Source organism: Benincasa hispida, chromosome 5 (assembly GCF_027475165.1).
Source record: "Benincasa hispida cultivar pf3 chromosome 5, pf3_genome.v1.1, whole genome shotgun sequence".
Lineage (NCBI taxonomy): Eukaryota > Viridiplantae > Streptophyta > Magnoliopsida > Cucurbitales > Cucurbitaceae > Benincasa > Benincasa hispida.
Genome location: NC_143482.1, coordinates 45,625,283 through 45,645,541, shown reverse-complemented (window position 1 = coordinate 45,645,541; position 20,259 = coordinate 45,625,283). Strand labels below are relative to the sequence as shown.

Genomic DNA, 20,259 nt, shown 5'->3' with positions numbered 1-20,259 from the left:
TACCGATACTTCCAGATACTTCTTAGATACGTATCATGCGATTTGACATATCTATTTCTATGTGTACTTTTTTTTAAAGAAAAAAAACAAGCAACTCATCTAATCTTCCCCAATCTAAAATTAGGCAATCTATTTAAAAAGTCTACTACTCGAGTCCAAAACTAAAAAAGTTAAATAAATAAATAACGGACCAAACCCTAGACTATAATCATCTATTGAACAATTCAATGAAGAAATTCTTCGTTTATCTTCGTACTTCGTACTTCATATTTCTCCCTCTAATCTAAACCATTTGGATATCTTCAACAATTCAATGAATAAGTTCTTCGTTCATCTTCGTACTTCTCCCTCTAATCTTCTTTTTCTCCTTTGCAATATGAGTCATTATTCTATTGAATTTTATTAACTATTGTACTTCAACATCTTAGAAGTTGCGTTTTTGTATTGTATTTCAGTGTTTGTATTCTATTTTGTGTTATTATTGTTAACTTGTATGCTAAATTTATCTATATCATAGATTTTTTTAAAGAATATATCTTCAACGTTTCAGTATCCTCGTTTTTTTAAACATATATATTAAATATATATATATAAAATGATACATCCTCAGACGTATCTGTATCTTAGTTTTTTAGAAATTGACGAATCGTCGTATGCAATTGTATCCATATCATGTAGAGATATTTGTGTCTGCATTTCATGGTCTATTGAGCTATACTCAAATTAACTTTTTAATTTCATTCGATAAAAAACCAATTAATTTATAATGGATGGTGATAAAAAAAAATGAATAATAATAATAATAATAAGATGTGAAGTAGAAAAAGAGAAAGAAACAAAGGAAGAGAAGAAAGGCAGCCACCACCAAAAGTGGGGCCGGGATTCGAGTACTAAGAGGTATCCGTTTTTGTTTTTGAGCGCCGTAACGCCATCTTCTTATGATTGTTTTTTGTGTTTTTTCTCTAACTCCTTTATTTTATTCTCTCTCTCCTATTTCAATTTTCCACCACCTTTCTTAAAATTAAGTTAAAACCAACCCTCCGCTCTTCTTTAATTCCCTCTCTTCTCATCTTCCACCTCCCATCTCCGCCATGTCCGGCCACCACCACCCTCCTTGGACCCTCCTCAACTCCGGCAGCGAAATCGCCAATGATAACAGCAACAACAAGATATCCCCCATCAACGATACCCACCTCCTTCCTCCTCCGCCGACGCAGGTGGGGAAGAAGAGAGAGGCGACCGAGGGAAAATCCGGTGGCGCTACCGAATCGTCGGATCACGACATTCATATTTGGACGGAGAGAGAGCGGCGGAAGAAAATGAGAAATATGTTCTCTAATCTTCATGCCTTGCTTCCTCACCTTCCTCCTAAGGTAACTTCACATTATACAAAAATTGTATCACTCTTTTTCTTTATTTATTCTTATTATCGGTCAAATTGAGCCTAGTTTAATAGAATTTCTCAAATATTTCGTCTTTTAAAATTAGGAGGTTTGAATTACCATATTCACAATTTTTTGTAAAAAATCTCTAATGATTATTTATAACTTAGGTTGCAACTAATCTCAAGCATCACTCTCTTAATACATAGTAAACAAATATAAATTGATCAATTTTTTTTTAAAAAAATAGTTTTTTGGCAAAATTTTATTAGGTAAATATCTGGACTACATAAATATATACAAAAATGCAACTCATAACACTCGAGTTTTTTTCATATATGTATATATATAATTTTCTTTGAACCATAAAAAGCTGCGAAAAGTGGCCTTATCTTATGTATGTTTTTGGATTTTAATCATATGGGATTCTTTATTAAATGTATATTTGTTTTTTTAGGGTATATCATGTCTTTTAATAATTATGGAGAGGGAAGATTTTAATGACATGTTTTTAATGTAAAAAGTGAAAAAGGGACATAGTTTTTTTTTATGTACTTTAAACAGAAAATGAAACAAATAAATTGTTGATGAATAACCCTCATTTAAAAAAAAAAAAAAAAAGGTGAAATTTTTATTTTTTTTGTTTCAGAGAAGCATATTTAGAAATTAGTTTTCATGAGTTCACTTGAAACAATTTTGGGTTTTTTAAAAACCTAAGAAAATTATTTAGGTTTGTTTTGTTTTGGGTGTGTGTTTTTAAAAATGCAGTGTGCTTATTTACTAATTCTCTTTTTTAAAACTAAAGAGAAATAAATATCTTTCACTCACCTTTTTTATCTTCTTAGAGTAGAATATTGACTATTGAGATTTTTTTTCTTTTAAAAAAATAAAGTTAATTTTAAGGGGAAAAAATTGAGAACTAAAACAAAACTAGGAGATAAGTTCAAATATTCATAACGTAAATTAATATTTGTGAATGGAAAGAGTGATGAAAGTTGAAACAAACACTTAAAAAATATTACTCTTTTTCTAATCTTTTGTACTTTCAGAAAGTTTAAGGAAACGTTAATACATTTTTTTTTTTTTTTGAAATCAACCAATGTTATACTATTTTTAAGATTTATTAAAAGTGGAACTAAATTTGAAAAATGTATAAAATTAAAATTGAATGAAATTCAAATACACTTACTAAAATATATAATATGTATTTTAACCATGTATATGATTTAGTTAAAACCTCAAATTATAGTTCAACCTTAAATCTAATAAAATACCTTTTCGTATATATTTATATATATGAATGATTAATGTAGGTTCATTTATGAGTTGTTTTCAAATATAGCAAAATGAATCTATTATTTATAAATATAGTAAAATGTTATTGTCTATCAATGATAGACACTGATAGTCACTATCAGTAGACTCTGATAGAGGACTATCAGTATCTATCACTATCTATAATTGATAGACAGTGATATTTTGCTATATTTATAAATATTTGTTCCAACAATTTTTTCGTTTAAAATAATTTTCCTTTATTTTATTTATTCCAGCATCCTAAACTTTAGTCTATCTTCTCTATTTTCTATCTTTTTAACTCTTTGAAGTTTATAGATATATAGACAGATAGAAATAAGGTAGAAAAATTCAAACTTTTGATCGATTAGTCGAGCAGCTTTAACTAATTGAAGAATAAAAAATGGCAGGCAGACAAATCCAGTATAGTTGACGAAGCAGTAAACTACATAAAAACCCTTCAAGATACCCTCCAAAAACTCCACAAACAGAAGCTTGAAAAACTCGACAATAACAATAACAACAATTCATCTATGAATTTCTCCAAGATTGTTCATCATCCCTCCACCACAACCCGTGAGGCATTCTTGGCCGACCAAGCCTCCTCCAACGACGACATGTCGTCGTCTGCTGCCCTATTTTCTCATTTTTCCACCACCGTCGCCGCCGACAATGTCGTTATGAGTAGTCTCCCACCGCCACCGCCACCCTCCGCCTTCCAAACTTGGACTTCCTCCAACCTCGTCTTGAGCGTCTGTGGCCGCCACGCTCATATCTGCGTCTGCTCCGCCAAGAAACCCGGCCTGTTCTCCGCTCTTTGTTATGTTCTTGATAAGCATCAAATCGACGTCGTTTCTGCTCATGTCTCCTCCGATTTCCATCGCTCCTTCTTCATGATTCAAGCTCACGTAAGTATCATATTCATACTTTCTTTACATTTTCAGTTCTTTTCTTCCTAACAATTCTTTCTGTTTCTTCTTGTGGGATACATGTTTGCAAGTTTAGTTTTGAAAAGTATGAAATTTTTTGTTTAAGTAAAATGTAGTTTGAATGTTTAGAATTTAAATAGAACATTATAATTTTGAAAATGTGTTGGGTATAGTACAAGTTTAGTCCATTAAGTTTAGTACAAGTGTTAAGTGTATAATTGATTTTTGGGCTTAATTTCCATTTTATGCCTAATAAAATTTGGATATATCCAAAATAGTTTAAAATGAATTGATTTACTAGATATAAATTTAAATTTTATATGTCTAAATAATAGAACTATAAACTTTCAATTTTGTGTATATTAAATTGTGAATTTCTATTTTTAAAATATATATCTAAGACACAAAATTGAAAATCAAATGACTACCACCACATATGAAATTAAAAAATTTAACAATCTATTAGACACAAAATTAAAATTTTTAAAAAATTTAAGATTCTAGCTATCAAACATTTTTAAAGTATATGATCTATTAAGACACTTACGAAAGTTAAGGACTAAATAAATATAACACTGGAGGATGAAAGATTAAACTTCTAATGTCACTATATTTTTCATATATTTGAAAATCTTATTACATGGAAACGTAATTGAAAATTAATAGGCATTTTTTAAACTATCAGAACAAGAAACAAGAAAATTACCAAACAAATTTTTTATCGAGGTGATTCCAAAAAAGTTTTTATTTGAAACGATTTGTTTCGATGAAAGCAGGCGAACGGAGGTTACGACGAATTTGGGGCGACGACGGTGGCGGAAGATACATTCAAGGAAGCTGCAGGGGAAATCATATTTTGGTTGTCTTCTTGATGTGATTATCAAATCTCTTCTTGACCATGAAGTTTCAGAGAGCTTGAGATCATATATATTATGTATCCACATGATTAATAATGGCTTTTCTATCTATATCTTGAAAATCATATCTCTCATCTTGTTATGGTTCTATATGCAAATATATATAATCCACTCCATAAACCCTAGCTAGCCTCTTCCCATATAATTTTGTCAAATTTTGGACATAAAATAATAGAAGCTTAAATGTTATTGACTAGGGAAATTTCTTCATAATCAATTCTATTGGGGTTTTTTTTTTTTTTTCTTTTTTTTGGTTCATTGAGGGTAGAGATCGAACTATCAATGTCTTTGAAATTGTAATTGGTGCCTTAAATGTTAAAAGTTTCTCGGACACCAAAAGAATTCTTATTTAACAAATTTAATATTATATCATCTTACACTCCTTTTCACAGGGCTTGAAAAGTGAAAATCAATTTTAATTGAAGAGGAAATAACATTGAAAGTGTTTGAACATTGGACCACTTAGACCACCTACTATGATACATCTTAAATTAACGATTGACTCAAAAACTTAAGAAACTTAAGATAATGGGTGAAAGCAAATTTAATATTATATCATCTATCACTCACAATAACCAAAGAAAAAATGCATTAATGATTTCAATAATTAGCCCAACACAAATTATTCTAACGTCTATACCAAAATTTATTAGGACCCAACTATCCCCTTTAGTTTGTTCAAGCATCTAAGGGGTCATTTGGTTCAAGGTTTTATAGATACTTGGGAATAAAGTATAATACACTTATATTATCAATTAAATTTTTTATATTTCATATTTATAATATAATCTTTTACTAAAAATATTGGTGATTAATTTAAATATCTATTTTCTTTTTTTTTTAATGTAGTTTTGTTAATTGGATAGTTAACTAACTAATTGTTTAATGTCAATTATAAACCTTATATATATATAAAAGAATATATATACAAAAGTAGTTGATATAAACTAATTGATTTCAAATCATCAAACAATGTTTTTAATTTTAAAAAATAACTATAGTTATAGATTAAAACTAGAAGTACAAGTGTACTAGATTGTTTATGAAAAAATTAACTTCTTTTATTATTAGTTAATTAATTAAAAAAAATTAAAAGACTAATTAATAATTCTAATAAACAATTTATGATGTTAATATATATTACCAATAAAAAGATATTTAAGAAAATATAATTATGGTTATTCATATTTTTTTAAAAAAAAATTATGATTTTTTATATTAATTCATAATAATAGAATAAATTATTATATTAGCATTATTATTAATAAAATTAATTACAAATTTAACTTAAACATATTTATAAAAATTAAATAAATTAAACAATGTCAAGAAAAAAGTAAAACAAATAAAATGATAAGATAAAAAAGTAAGAGAGAGAGAAACCATTGAAAACGTAGAAAACCCATCTATTTGAATGGTTATGTGGAAATATGAAATACCTTTGAATAAATATTCTCATTATCAAGGTTGAAAACTTGTGACAAATATGGTGATAAAATACCATTTTCCATTTCCACCTCTTAATTCTCGTGAACCTAACGGGCCTTAATATGTACATATGTTGAAGTCCCAAAGCACAAAAGAAAGATGAGAAAATAAGAAGAGGATTGTTCGTGGAATTGGCTAGATTCAACTAGCAAAATATGCATCACGCCCACAAAGGCCAATTCTGTTCTCAACATTTACAAGAGCGCATGATCTGTAATTAGCTGATCAAAGGAAACCCCCATTTGGCAGCCATTGCTAGGTTTCTGCTCTCGTCTTGTTGCACCCTAAACTTACATTAGTTCAGCAACTATGTTATACAAATTATACGTCCAATGATGAACGAGTTAATCGCATATCGGATGCGCTCGGAAGATGATTTAGACTCAAACAAATATGACTTCCATCTTTGCACAAGGGTGTGTTTCTATGTGAGTTCTGAAATGATCATTGCCTTCGAATCTGAAGGTATATAAAGCCTGCCTCTGAGTCAACCCAACAGGATATATTCTATATAGTTTTAGTTCATCTCCTCCTCTTATGCTTTCGGGCCGTTCTTGCTTCCAAATCGGTACGTGTTTCAAAGAATTGAAGTTTTCGAGTACCCTTGATTCTAAAGCCTCCAATGTCAAATTTCCTGACCTGCCATTTTCAAGGCCAAATGATTTGGTTTCCCCTAAGACAGAGCTTTGGAAAGATAACTGTGTTTGGACTTGAAAGGTTACCTACCTCAAGAAAATGGATTGCATTTCAAACCTCCCTCTCTCCCTTACATATAAATGATATACAGTTTCAGAGCCTCGAGAACATTTGCACGGTCGTTTCTTGAACCTGGGACTGTTTTCTTCTTTCTCATGGATGATGGTTGCCATGTGGATGCAAAGGCGGCAGGATGAGTGTACGGCTGCCATATCGACAAGGGCCTTGAAAGACTCAGATGGACCGTCGTACTTCCATCTAAAAGATAAAGACAGCCAAATCTTCATCAGATTTCATATCATAATGAAATGGAAGAAATTGATCTGACTAACATCATTGCTCCGAGTACCTTAGGGATTGATTGTACAATTTGGGATTTTCAGCAAGGTATTTCATGGACTTGGCAATTGACTCAACATCGGAGAATTCCTTGATATGCAAAAATGAATCAGGAGAAGGAGCAAACTCCTCGATATTTGGAGCACCAACCACCACCGGAATAGTTCCTACAAATAATTGCATTGGTACTTAAAACTCTACAAAACAGTTGATGTAGCAAAACTATGAGAGTTCTATAACTTTTCGAGATTTCCAACTTTAGAACTCTATCCATAACTGGATTCTTCAAAATTATTTGCTAAAAGTATTCTGGTAAAAATATGTGCTAAAGTGAGGGTCTCTAAAGAAATATAAGGTAACTAGCCCTAGAGGTGCAGTGCAAGCCAAAACAAAAACCAACAAAATGGACAAATACGAGTTAGTTTGGACAGTTTGACTTTGAACTATACTAGCTTGTCATTCCTTTTGATTTTCTTAAATATCTACAAAAATAGTCGATTGATCTGATGAGAATTTGCAGTTTCAATTGGTTCAGTTTGATCTCCATCACTTTGTTGAGTATGGTCATGTTACAATATCGAAAAGAACTAAACACCTGTAAAGACAAACTGTCAGCAGAAACTCTAAGTACACGGAAAGATTTAATGAAGTCAGATATAAAACTTAGAAACCGGCAAGCCGAATCAACGTGTCTCACAGATGTTGGTAACAGCATGAAACGGAGAAATACGTATGAACCGCATACCTGCAACAAGAGATTGGAAAAACTTTTCCGTGACATAATCTTCCTCATTGGAATTCTCAAAAGCCAAGCTGAACTTGTAGCGCTTCAAAGTTTCCACCTTGTCAACTGCAAATATCAATTAAATAACAGTAGTTTGTAAAGATTGTGTCAGTAGGATTAGATGTACACATTAGAAGTTTACATAAAAAAAGGTGTTAAGAAATCGACGATCAAAGATATACAGAAAATGTAAACAATAGAGAATCGACACGGAGAATTACGTGGTTTACTAACAATGTGTTAACTATGTCCATGGACAACGGGAGAGAGCAATTTTATTATTAGGGAGAAAAATTCAGATTACAGATCAAGAGACACCTCTAGGGTTAGAGAGTCACTCCTCTAAACCCTAGGACCAAAATCATAAATAACGTAAATAGGAGAAATACAAAAGGCTAGATGAAATATTCAAACCATTACAGAAAAAGGGAAGATCTGAAGCATATAGTATTAGAACTAGAATCTGAACCATAAAATTGATGACAAAAAGAATATGTTTAGAAGATGGAAAGTTCCAACTTCTAGTCATTGAGGTCCGAAAATGCCAAATTGTACTACCTTCCAAAGTCTCTTATCCTCACCTACCCTGAGTTGTGTATTCTTCCCAATATCAGCAAAAGATCACTAAGTTCTTCCATTTTCAAATCAGTAAGCACCCTCCTTGTCACTGTATCTCTTACTGACAATGCTTTTGAGCATGATGTCCCATTCAAATAACAGCAAATACACTCGTTGGGGACGTTATTTAAACATTTGATGTGAATCCCAGGACAATTAGCTAGACATTCCAAAACGCCAACTACCTAATGCAACTAGACAATCAAGTAATGGTGTTGATTTTGAGAAGCTGGAAGAGGCAAAATACATCATCTGAGGGCTTCTTCAAAGTTCAAATACATCATTTGAGAGTCAAGACGCGAAGAAACGTTCCTCTTCAGAGTGAGATCCACGGAATTAAACCTTCACTGGTTACCAACCAAGTACTGAGAAATAAACAAATAAATAAAAGGTGCAAAAAACCTTTACACCTTCCAAATTCTACAAAAGGGGAACTGAAAAGTTGAATTGGATGGAAACACCAACAAAGAGAGAGTGAGAGAGAGAGATCTTTTTTCTTGAAAGGAACCTAGAAGCAAGGATAATCCACTAGTAAAGAAACCTTCAAAAGTTGAAGCTAACATTTAAAAACTCCAAAAAGGATGAGAAACAATCAATAAGGGCAAATATAAACCTGGCAAGATTGTAGAGATGAGGAAATATTATGACCATCCTTTTGAGCCGAATGTCATTCCAATTCTCTATCAAGAGGAAAGGGAGTTCCAAAAATGAAAGCATGAGAGACAACCCCTGCTGATTTAATTAACCATGGGCCCAGAAGGATACCATTTTCTTAAGGTTTTCCCTGGGGATTATTCCTTCATTAAATAGTCAGAAATCATGATTTTTTCCAATGGATGCTGGGAAGGAAAAAAAATTCAGCAATTCTTGAATGCATCAAGACAACTGATATCCATTATCTTAAACAAATTTCCATTAGTTTTCCCAAGATAACAGTCTAAGTGGAAGAACTATGTAGTTCCCATCTGCTACGAACCTAAGAACTAACTGTTGACTCCAATATTCAATCAAGATAAGTTGTCAATAATATTAAAAAAATAAGAATAAAAAAAAACAGAGTCGGTCAATAAATCAAAGTAAAAGTTTCAAAACTAATACTTGTAAAGGTTTTAGCGCACCTCGTCCATCGTGGTTCCTGTGGCAACTACCATATGAATCAATTTTGACATTCAACTTCTCAAGCGCATCAAGAGCTTGCAAACGGAAGTTTCGGGCACCACAATTTGAAATGAAGGCAGCTGCAAGGGCAGGCTCAGTCTTTGGCTGTACTGGTGCCATTATCTCGTATTCTGCCCAAGAAAAATATCCAACAGGGACATCTGATGATAGACTAGTGGTCATAACCACGGTATAACCCTTCCTACAGAAGTTGAAGTTCATTTATTATAGAATTATAAAAGAAGCATGCGTCTGAAAGCAACATATAAAAGCAGATTGAAATGTGACCAGCAAAAAAAAGAATCCAACATTAGCAGAACGTTATAGGGAAGAACATTTCAGAAATGAGTACAGACCGAAATAGTTCTCAATTTATAGGTATTCGACCTTAGACTATCTAAAATATGATAGTGCACAAGTGACAAGCGTAGGGATAAGACAATCCACATATATGAACCCCCTTTGATTCTGCAGTCCGAAGAAAATAACTGCAACGTGGAAGGAAAACTATGGTCCAAAACCTAGATGATGAAGATTGAACAGGGGTGAGAATCCAGTTAATTTCCTTGAACCATATAATCCGAAGGCTTACCGACGACTTTGCGGAACAGAATGAGATGTTGGGTAAGCTTCAAAAGTGGTGGTGGATACCTATGAAGTGAAGTTCATGGTGGCAGTTTGGTACTTAACTGCATGTTAATTGCACGTGTGCAGCTGGCAGTGGTAGTTAAGTTAGTAAGTTGGCTCGAGTGAGTTAGTTAATAAGCTAACATTGAAATGATATTAATTTTTTAAAAAATAAATAAAAATAAAAAAATAAAAAACCGCGAGGGAAGATTGGAAGGGCCAAGAGGCAGCTTGGAATTTGAAAAAGAATTGGGAGAGGGTAGGATTCTCAAATTTCCTATAACCTTAGCTAGAAGAGAAGATTAATCCCTGATTACTGCATTTTGTAACCAACCATTTATAGGAAATAAGACCAATTGTTGGTTAACACTATCAGTTCAAATGAAAAATGAACAAGTACCATTACCAGATATGATCTCACTGTCATAACCAGATCAATAAAGTTATCTTTGTCATGGAGCTGCAGTTCCATAAATTTAAAATACAGTAAGCAGTACTGTAAAGGAAAGCAGTTCTCTGAACTGTAAGAATGCATCATATTAGTTAGGCTTACCCACCGTCTTGCCAAAGCAATATTGTTCTCTGGATAGTAATGCGATGACTCCATGGATCGAAGTACGCTAGCAGCACTACCTTGTTGAGGCGATCCGAATATAGCATCAGGCTGCTGGCCAGGATTAAATCCAAACTGGCATCCCACATCACAAGTTCTCCACTCCTATGATGAATTCCAAAAGAGTAAAGGTTTTGAAGAGTAAACGGGAAAGAACATCTTTCTTCTTCATTAATTTCCACCAAGTATGTATATAGCAGCAAGTTAATGACTATAACCACCTCCCCTATAATCCATCTATATGATCTTTCGACGGCTCACCCAAAAAGGAAAAGAAAATGAAGAGGTAAACTCAAGAACCTATGGCAATCAATGCCCACAAATCAAAATTATGTAACTGTAAGATATCATTATAGCTGTGACTCATCACAGTATGAGCACATCAAAATACTTCCAACAAAATCTCATACAGAAATTCAGTAAGACATCTACAAATTCATACATTGGCAAACAATTAGAAAGTGAGATAAGTAAAAAGTCATATGTATAAGGATTAACTTAGCAGCTCTTGAATGAGTTTATACATGAATTGCAAAAATATAATAGGATTTGCAACATACTTCTTCAAGCCAGAACACCACTAAAATCAAAACTTCTAGCTACAAAGGTTCACAAAAGGAGAGATAGAAAGAACCTTCTCGGAACCAGAAACCAAAACAGGTTCCCTTTTGAAGTCCCTAGAATACTCCACAGCATCCTCCTTCTCCAGCCACTCCTCACACCTAACTCTATCAATTTCTCCATCATCAATAGACATTCCCGTGCCCAATTTACTACCACCTTCATTCCCTTCTTGCAAAACCGGAGATCCATAAAACAAGTCGACCCAAGAATCCACCATAGCCGCATTTTTCGCCATGTCAAGCCGACTCAAAGAAGTGATCTCTGCTATAACCACAATGGCCACAAACAAAGGCAAAAAACGAGTCCATTTCCTCTTGCTCGTTGCAGGAACCCCATTAAATCCCATCGAATCATCATGGGTCGTTCCCGCTCTCCAGATTTTTTGCTTTGAAAAGATACCCATCTGGCAAATCGAGGAGTTAAAGAGATTTGGGGGGAGAAAACGAAAAGAAGGAGAAATGGGTTGCTGATAAATAGTGTGGAATTGACGTGTTTTCAACATTTAAGCTCTGTTGAAGCCATAGCCATAGTGATGGCCAATTGGGTCAGAGCAGAAGAAGAGGGAATGATGAAAAGTCAAGTGGGCTTTGCTGGGGTGTCAATGGTTTCGTCTTCTTCAATCAAGAGAATACGATTTTGAAGGAAGAGCATAGACTTTGGTCGTTTTTCAAGTCTACGCTTAAGAGATGAGTACCTAATCCCTTTGCTTTTTTGAGAAAGTTTCGTTCTCTTTGGTTCATAATTTCTCTCTTTGGACAGTACTGTCAACTGTGGACAGATTACCACTTTTTAGGATTAAAACATTGGATCAATCTAAGGAATATTTAACTTATGTTTAGTTTTTTTGAAGAAGAAAAAAAAATACTTAATACCATTTTGGTTGGAATATTATGAGATTGATTCCATTTTAGTTTTTTATATATTTTTAATTTTTCTAAATTTAGTTTATATACTTCAATAAATCTCTATTTTAATAAATTGATTTTTACCGATAATAGTTTTTATGAAAGAGAAGATGTTCATTTGAATATATTTTCAAAATTTGTTAAGAGAATGTTAATTTGAGATTTGTTGAAAGTATATGGTTAAATTTGAACAACTCAAAGCGAAATAGACTTTAAACTAGTATTTTTAATTTTTTTTTTTTTTTAATATTCTCAATGAAAAAAATTATGTCTTACCTTTTCTCTTTTATTAATAATAAATATTTTAACATTTTTTTCCCTTTGCACTACATTAAAAAATGTATTTTTTTCAAGATTTTTTTATTAATCAATTTAAAGTCATTTTAGATAATTTAATAGTCAAATAGTTTTAAATTAATCTAAATTTTGTAAGTACTTTTTATTTATTGTGATTATAAAAAACATTTTTGATTGTCTAAAGTTATCGCTCCCTTAACTAAACTAACACATCTTAAATTATTCATTTTTTAAGGGTAATTATAGAAATTTTGTTTTGTTTAAAAAGTAGTTTAGTAAAAGAGTCGTTTCAAATGCACAATGTATATACATTGGTCAATTCATAAATTTTCATAATTTTTTTTTCAAGATGACCATTCATATTTGAGAAGATAACAATATTACTAAGACTAATATCTATGAACAAAAAATAATTCAAACCAGAGAGGAAGGATTTAAATTTATGAACTTTAGAGAGGTAAGTAATATCTATGACTAATTGTATTATTCCTATATTATTTTTTAATTTAAATTATATTTATTATAGATAATTTTAGACTTATGAAAAAGATCGAAGTCGAAGTTTGAGAATAAAGTTGGGAAAGTCGTTTAATCTCAAACTAGTCCAAGATGGAGTAGAAACAAGCCCAAAAAAGTCATAACCAAAGATTAGTGAGGCGATTGTGGTCATTCGGCCCAAAAGACCTAAACAAGTTTGGCCCTCTTATAAGGGGCAAGTGGGCCATTCGACCGAAAAGGCCCATCTCAGCCTTGGACTTTGAGGTCAAGGCTAAGGCTAATCTACCTCTAGTGGATCTAGTTCTCTTGAGTCCTATTAATAGGGGATTGAGGAAACCTTAGAATTGTGTAAGATCATCTCCTTTCTAAGATGTTAGTTCGGTGTCTTCTAATCCTTTGTTAGAAATTGACTTACAATTTGGAGTTTACCTGGTACGCACCACATTGGTGTTCCATTTTTATTATTTTGCATGTCATTTTTTCTCTCTAATTAAAAGTTTAGGTCAAGTGAGTTGAGCCATTAAGAGGTTGTTCGATGACCAATTAACCTTTGTTTGGTAACAATTTTATCTTTTTTTAAGAAAAAAAAATACTTGTAAGAGTTTTTTTTTTAACATTTTGTCGGAAAATTAAGAGTACTAATAAAAATTTTGAAAGGCCATTGGTATTCTTGGAAGAAGGTATTGACAGATTATTTTTATATACTAGCAATAAGGACAACTTTTTTAATTTAAAGTTATTAAAAAAAATAAAGCTAAAAGGCATATTAGAAACAAGTATTAACGGCAGGAATAATTTTTTAACCCTTTTTTAAAGTTAAAGGATATTGTTGAAACTTTTTTAAAGTTAAAGGGTATTGTTGAAACTTTTTTAAAAGTTGAGAGTCTAACATACATACAAAAAAAAAAAAAAAAAGTGTGGGTTTGAGAAATTCTTGCCTCCTCGAAGTGGCTTGTCACCCACGCATTCCCTCCCTCAAAATTCCATGCAATAATATAATCTAAATTTCATCTTCACAAATATTTGTCTATTTACCGGAGATCTACATTTTTTCTTTAATTCTTAAAATTTGACTTGGTTTTTTAAATTAGATAACAAATGAAAAATTTTTGAGGTAAAGGTAGTATCTATAGACTTCATTTTTAAAAATAAAATAATTACCAAACAAAATCTTAGCTTTTTTTTTTTTTTTTTTTTTTCTCTTGAGATCTTACAAGTGTGTCCAGACAAAAAGTTAGTCCACAAAAAAGGCAGAGGGAGCCTCAAACTAACTAAAAAAGGGGATCCAGTCAAACATAGCACTAACAAATACTCACGCACTCTTCCAAATGCTTAACAAAATTGTTTAGTTTTAACTCATCCAGAGTTTTGCTTGGTGGAATAAAACCACAGCAAGCACTTAACCCCGTCAGTAAAATGTCATCGACCATCTTCTGGGATGAACTCCATAAATAAGAGCAGAAGCTCTATTATTTCATTATCTAACTGTCCTCCAAATCGCTTGAACACAAATGTTTCAACCTAGCAGCAAAATGAGGATATGCTGCTAGCAACAAAAGTAACAAATATCAAATAGTTGAGTAAAACACCAGGATACAATACAATGGAAAAACTTTACCCCCTTAAGAAAATCAATAAGTTTGTTCAATTCTCTTTCAGTGCCACAAAAGAATGACACTTTGTTTTACGTAATAATTTACACTTGAGAACTTCAGAATGAGAGTATTTCAAACAAATAAGAGAAAGGGTGTGTATCTATCTCACTATCAGGGTTTCTATCTTCTCTATAACATGTATGAATTACCCTACATCTAGTAGACTTTCCATCTTTTCAAACTCTAAGAAAAATGGAAAACAGGAGAAATGAAAGGGTTAACATATTTCACTCAATATTTGAACTAGGAAAAAGTTTAGTTTGTACCATACACAAACATATTTTCTCCTTCCTGCCACAGATCTTCTGGTAGAATTATTTCCTGTCACTTCCCTTATTTTCTTTACAATGCTCTTTCGAGAAGAAAACAAAATCGTGTCGCATTTGGTTAACGAGCTTGAACAGCCAGGTACTTTTACTGGTTGAATTGAATTGTTGTCAGCTCCCTCTTACACAGTAACACAGTTCTGAATTTGGAGGCATAGAGTTTTGAGGATGCTCTGAAGATAATATTATGACGTCTGGCTTGATCTTTTATATGGTACAACCTAAGAGTTCAAACAGCAGCATATTCGACCTCAGATCACTCGTGTGATGCAATTATAAGTTTTCCAAAGTGAAATCAAAAGGTAATCCAGAGATTAACCTGGTCATTGCCCGACGAATCAGAAGAAACTTTTTTTAATCTTTTTGCAATAGGTATGCCACCAGACAACTCTCTCGGATGATCATCCACAAAGTTTTGATCTGAAACTTCTGCATAGAAGACAAAATGAAGAGATAAAAGACGCCAAGTTAGTATGACAAGAGGAAAATCATATTCAACATTGCAATGGTATCAATAACGTCTGTAGCATCAATAATTTCCTAATTATGAATCTTATTAAATTGATATGTTTTAAATTCCAAGCTAATCACGTCAGGGAGACTTCTTTAACAGGGAGTGTGGTAGCATGCACCTTAGATGAGACGTTTGCCCTTTGGCATCTGACCTAGATATTTGATCCTTTAATTAAACAAACAGGAATGTACCCTTTAAGAAACAGCTATTTGTTATTTCTTGCTGAATTATGAATCTATGAATCATTCAGCTTTGTAAAAGGTAAGCTTTAAGTCTCCTTATGCACAAAAATTTAAATTATTTTGTCGTTTATTTGACCCATAACAATAAAACTATTCTTCATCAGGTTTCAACTCTACAGGAACGTTTATATATATTCAAAGTGGAAGGAGAATTTCTTAAATTGAGACAAATTAGAGTGTAACCACAAGGTCCACAACCACAACTGCTCTTTTCACTTCCTTCAACTCAATATTAAAGTAGTTTCTGTCTATCAGAGTCATTTTCATTCATTAAAGAAGGCTAATTCTTTATGCTTCATGGCTCCTCTAATTTGACCAAAATATTATCCTCCCAAGAATTTCTGCTTTGATTCATTCCTAAACAGCTACTGTCCTAGAATTCGTACCATCAGGATGGCTTCATCAGGTCATCGAGAAGTTCATCAATATCCAGAATGTAGTCCATCCTACTCATGTCTACTCAGTTTTAACCGTTTTTTCCACTAATACAATGTACATAAATGCTCATCTAACTTTAAAGAAAGGACCTCTAGTTTTTCAATTATAAATACACATCGAATAACTTCAAATAGAAAAGGCCATCACAACACTGAAAACTATGTTGAAACTATTAGATTAATATATCAGAATATATAGATTTTCCATTGCTAAGAAGATAACACAATATCCTAAGGTTGTCGTACAAATTTTACAATTTACATGCCCAACTTATCCATACAGTGAACAAAAAGTTCAAACAAACACGTGATAATATTGGAAAGAAGATTTGCAGGACTTCAACTAGAGCAGGCAATGTGGTATGGCAAACTAGTGGGAACATCACAAAGTAATGGTCATATTGGTACACCAACACAAAATTGAATCAGAAAAGTGAGTGCATCTAAATGGTGCTAAAAGGGAATACTACTACTGAAGTAATTATTGCAAATACCTTCACCATTATGAAATACGATTGAAAGATCACAGTTGACAACAACAAAATATGTAGCGTATGGTCAATCCAATCATCATCATTAGTGTATATGCATAATGAGGATATAGATTACAAATTGTAAGTATATTAGAAGCTAGAATCAACAAAAAGTGAGACTCTGGAGAATTTTCTCCAGCAAGGGGATTGGAAGACATGAACGACGTGTTCAGGTGTGTCACTATGAGAGGAGTGTTTGAAGGGTAGAAGATGACTACTCAGACAACAGAAAAGAGTACATAAAGCGCCAACAACATAAAAAAAGATATAAGTTATAGAAAGAGAAACTTTCAAAAACATATGACATCAATCAAAATTACCTGTAATGATTATATTGGAATCGCGACAGCATGGAGGGATCTGCTGTGAACTTCTGGCAGATCCACAGGAGTTCGACGTGTTTCTTAAGTGTCTCCTATCACTACAACTTCCACATTCTTCAAGGACATCAGGAATTTCCGGAGTACACTGTTTTCCTGCAGAAGGAAAACGATTTATCCATAGATCCTCTAAAATAGCAGGAGAATCGGCAGTCTTATCCAATGAAGGATCATTCCTCCCAATGTTAGCCTTCTGCCAGGAGGCATCTTGAAGGATCATCAACTAAAAAAAATATAACAAGGAAAAATCATTAAGAAGGTAGAGGAATGAGATAGGGAACTCACTCCCAATCTTGCTATGGATATGTTGCCTCACCTCTGAAGAAGATATATTAGGCATGAACGGCTTCCAATGCATTTTCTGTTCCATCGACAAAGCATGCCTGCGCCTATGTTGATGCAGACCTTGAACAAAAGATGCTTCTAAAGAATCAAGATATAATCTGTGTTTCTCATCTGTCCAATGGGTTTGCTCCTGTTCACAAGTATTCAATTGAGTAACCCATTTCCATTAACTAAAAATTCGAAAGACGTGACTTTGATCAATAATTTAATAAAACCATTCCACATTTGATAATTTGGCTTGGTTTTTGAAAACATCGTAGTAGAGGTGAAACAAGTGTCTATAGTCTCGGTTTTAAAAAACTAACAACCAAAAAACAAATGGTTACTAAACTAACAACCTAATTAATTCAAAATTCATCCGTGAATTAACTTGAATATGCCCTAACGCTAAAAACTAAAACAAATGGGAAAGATAAATAATAAATCAAGCATTACAAAAGAAATTCTTCCCCATGGCCATTCAAGAAAAAGGGGGAAACAGAGAAATGGTAAAGACATGGCACTAAAACAAAGTCATAAGCAAGTACATACGTACGTACCTGCCCTGTCTTACAGGTTTAAAATAACCCCAAATGGGAGGTACCCAAAAACCAATTTACCATTAAAAATTCCAAAAAGCACAACAAAAGCAACAGAATCACTCATAATCAGACATAAAACTTTCGAGAAGCCAAAAAATAAGTCACAAAATCTCCTAGTGGTACTTTCAAAGGGGGGGAAAAGTACAATCCGCAAACAACTCGTCATACCGAGGAAAAGCAAAAAAAAATAATAACAAACCAGAGTACCGAGAAAGAGAGAACCACAATTTACCGCATCGAGTTGGAGAGAATGATGAGAATACAAAAAAGGGTTGGACCCATCAAGAGTAATGGAAGAAGAGACGGATTGAGAGATAGAACGAGTGGAATCGGAAGCAGAGGGCGGCATGAGTGATTGTCGTCGATCTGGAAGCGGCGGCGGCGAGATGGAGGACTGCGTGTGAGAATGACCCATTACGGAGGGGATGAAAAACAAGGCGAAATCGTTGGAAACAGCCCTAAAATAGAAGGGGATCAAATGGAAATGGTGGGAGAAAATTTAGGTCCGAAACCCTCTGGGGATTCAGGCTCGTGGAGAAATGAAATGAAATGAAGAGGAAGAGAGAGAGAGAGAGAGAGAAGCGGTGAATGGTGGTATGATCTTTTTGGGGGCGAAACCCAAATAAAAAGGCTCCACATGGGCGCTACGCTTTTACACGTGTAAAAAGCGTCAGCTAAATTCCACGTCATCATCCATATAAATATCTTCCGCCAATGTCAGCCAGATATTTTTATCTACACATACAATCCTTAGCATTTGGCATTTGCATTGGTGAACAGAAACGACTAACCGGCCTTTTCTCCACGCGCCTTTACGATATTTTTTCGCGCGTGACAAATAACACCATCGCATTTTCTTCTCGGTTGAGATCTTTTTTAGTTGATATATTATTTTAATATTTCTAGTTTGGGTTTTATTTGGGATTTTCAAAAATAAAAAAAATAAGGAAACTATTTATCTAAAATAGTAAAATTTTAATTTACATTCGTAGAAAATAATTTGACATTTTTTTTATTCCTGAAAATTTTCTTTTATTTTTATTTTAGAACATTTACTTTTATATGTCTAAATTTATATTGTTAATAATCTTTATTAGAATTGTTTTTGCATTCAAATTAATATTATTATTTTCTCAAGAAAAAAGTACTGTTATTATTCAACCAATATTGATAATTAAAAGGTTGGAATATTATTTTGACATGAGTTGATTTAATTTTAGTCTTTATATTTTTAAATATTTAATTTTAGTATTTTTACTTTTTAATCAATCTTATATTTAGTCTCTCAAAATTAATTTATCAATATTGCTTAAATACTGATGATGTTACTTTTCTTGAAAGAAAATACAATTTATGAATATGTTTTCAAATTTTATAGTGAAAATGCTAATTGATAACAAAAGTTTTTTTTTTTTTTTTTTTGCACAATAAATTAGCAGTAGAGAGTGCATTTAAGATTTATTAAAAGGCATTGATTAAAAAATTGAATAAACTTCAAAATACAGATATCAAACTTGTATTTTAAATACTAATTAAAATGATTAAGATTAAGATTTATTGAAATTACAGAGATCAATATTTCAATTTCTGAGAGTATATAGACTAAGATTTAGTCTTTCAAAATTAATTTATTTGTTTTGATTTATTATCGATTTGGTTCTAGACATTTTTTTTTAACTTCCAAATTTTTCTTTTTGTTTCCACTTTTGTTTTGAATTTGTTATTTTTGCTATTTTTAAATTAAATTGGGTTCATTTCTTTTTTTATAGATTGAAATTGGACACTTTTTTCTTGGTACTTTTCTAAATTAAAAAATATATATATACTCCATAATAATTGGTATTGTTCTAAACAACAAAAATGCATCATAACAACAAAACATGCACACTCCATAGTTTATTTTTAAGGGTATATACTCTCAGTTCGGTTTGATTGATTTTTTTCAATAAAAAAGGACCAAAATCAATAGTTTTTTATTTTCTCCAAATACACCAAGTTATCCAATTTTAAATCAAAAAACCGAACCAAACTAGTGAATCGTTTATAATTCTCTGTTACACTCCTAAGTAGAATAA

The 20,259-nt window shown here is 32.4% G+C and overlaps 3 protein-coding genes across 5 annotated transcripts; 1 reads left to right on the top strand and 2 right to left on the bottom strand.

Annotated features, from left to right (window-relative positions):
- Positions 1-1,010: 1,010 nt before the first annotated feature.
- LOC120078779 (transcription factor bHLH95-like) lies at positions 1,011-4,688 on the top strand. 2 transcript variants are annotated; one of them, XM_090314144.1, is made up of 3 exons: positions 1,011-1,373; positions 3,089-3,586; positions 4,381-4,688. In XM_090314144.1, exons 1-3 carry the CDS (start codon positions 1,092-1,094, stop codon positions 4,477-4,479), a joined length of 879 nt encoding a protein of 292 aa, XP_090170270.1. In that variant the 5' UTR covers positions 1,011-1,091; the 3' UTR covers positions 4,480-4,688. The 2 variants fall into 2 exon arrangements, with proteins under 2 accessions (XP_090170270.1, XP_038889014.1); XM_039033086.2 differs by having other exon boundaries at positions 1,012-1,373; positions 4,384-4,682.
- Positions 4,689-6,131: 1,443 nt separating this feature from the next.
- On the bottom strand, positions 6,132-12,252 carry LOC120077948 (glycoprotein 3-alpha-L-fucosyltransferase FUT11-like). 2 transcript variants are annotated; one of them, XM_039032082.2, is made up of 7 exons: positions 11,482-12,252; positions 10,788-10,952; positions 9,568-9,809; positions 7,793-7,897; positions 7,058-7,214; positions 6,739-6,966; positions 6,132-6,651 (listed from the first exon to the last, which is right to left on the bottom strand). In XM_039032082.2, exons 1-7 carry the CDS (start codon positions 11,694-11,696, stop codon positions 6,396-6,398), a joined length of 1,368 nt encoding a protein of 455 aa, XP_038888010.2. In that variant the 5' UTR covers positions 11,697-12,252; the 3' UTR covers positions 6,132-6,395. The 2 variants fall into 2 exon arrangements, with proteins under 2 accessions (XP_038888010.2, XP_038888009.2); XM_039032081.2 differs by having other exon boundaries at positions 10,792-10,952.
- Positions 12,253-14,881: 2,629 nt separating this feature from the next.
- LOC120077171 (cold-regulated protein 27) lies at positions 14,882-18,804 on the bottom strand. Its single transcript, XM_039031075.2, is given in 6 exon segments — positions 14,882-15,338; positions 15,341-15,373; positions 15,472-15,581; positions 17,199-17,481; positions 17,575-17,733; positions 18,417-18,804. Coding segments are annotated over 6 exon segments (843 nt in total). The 5' UTR covers positions 18,600-18,804; the 3' UTR covers positions 14,882-15,263.
- Positions 18,805-20,259: the final 1,455 nt, after the last annotated feature.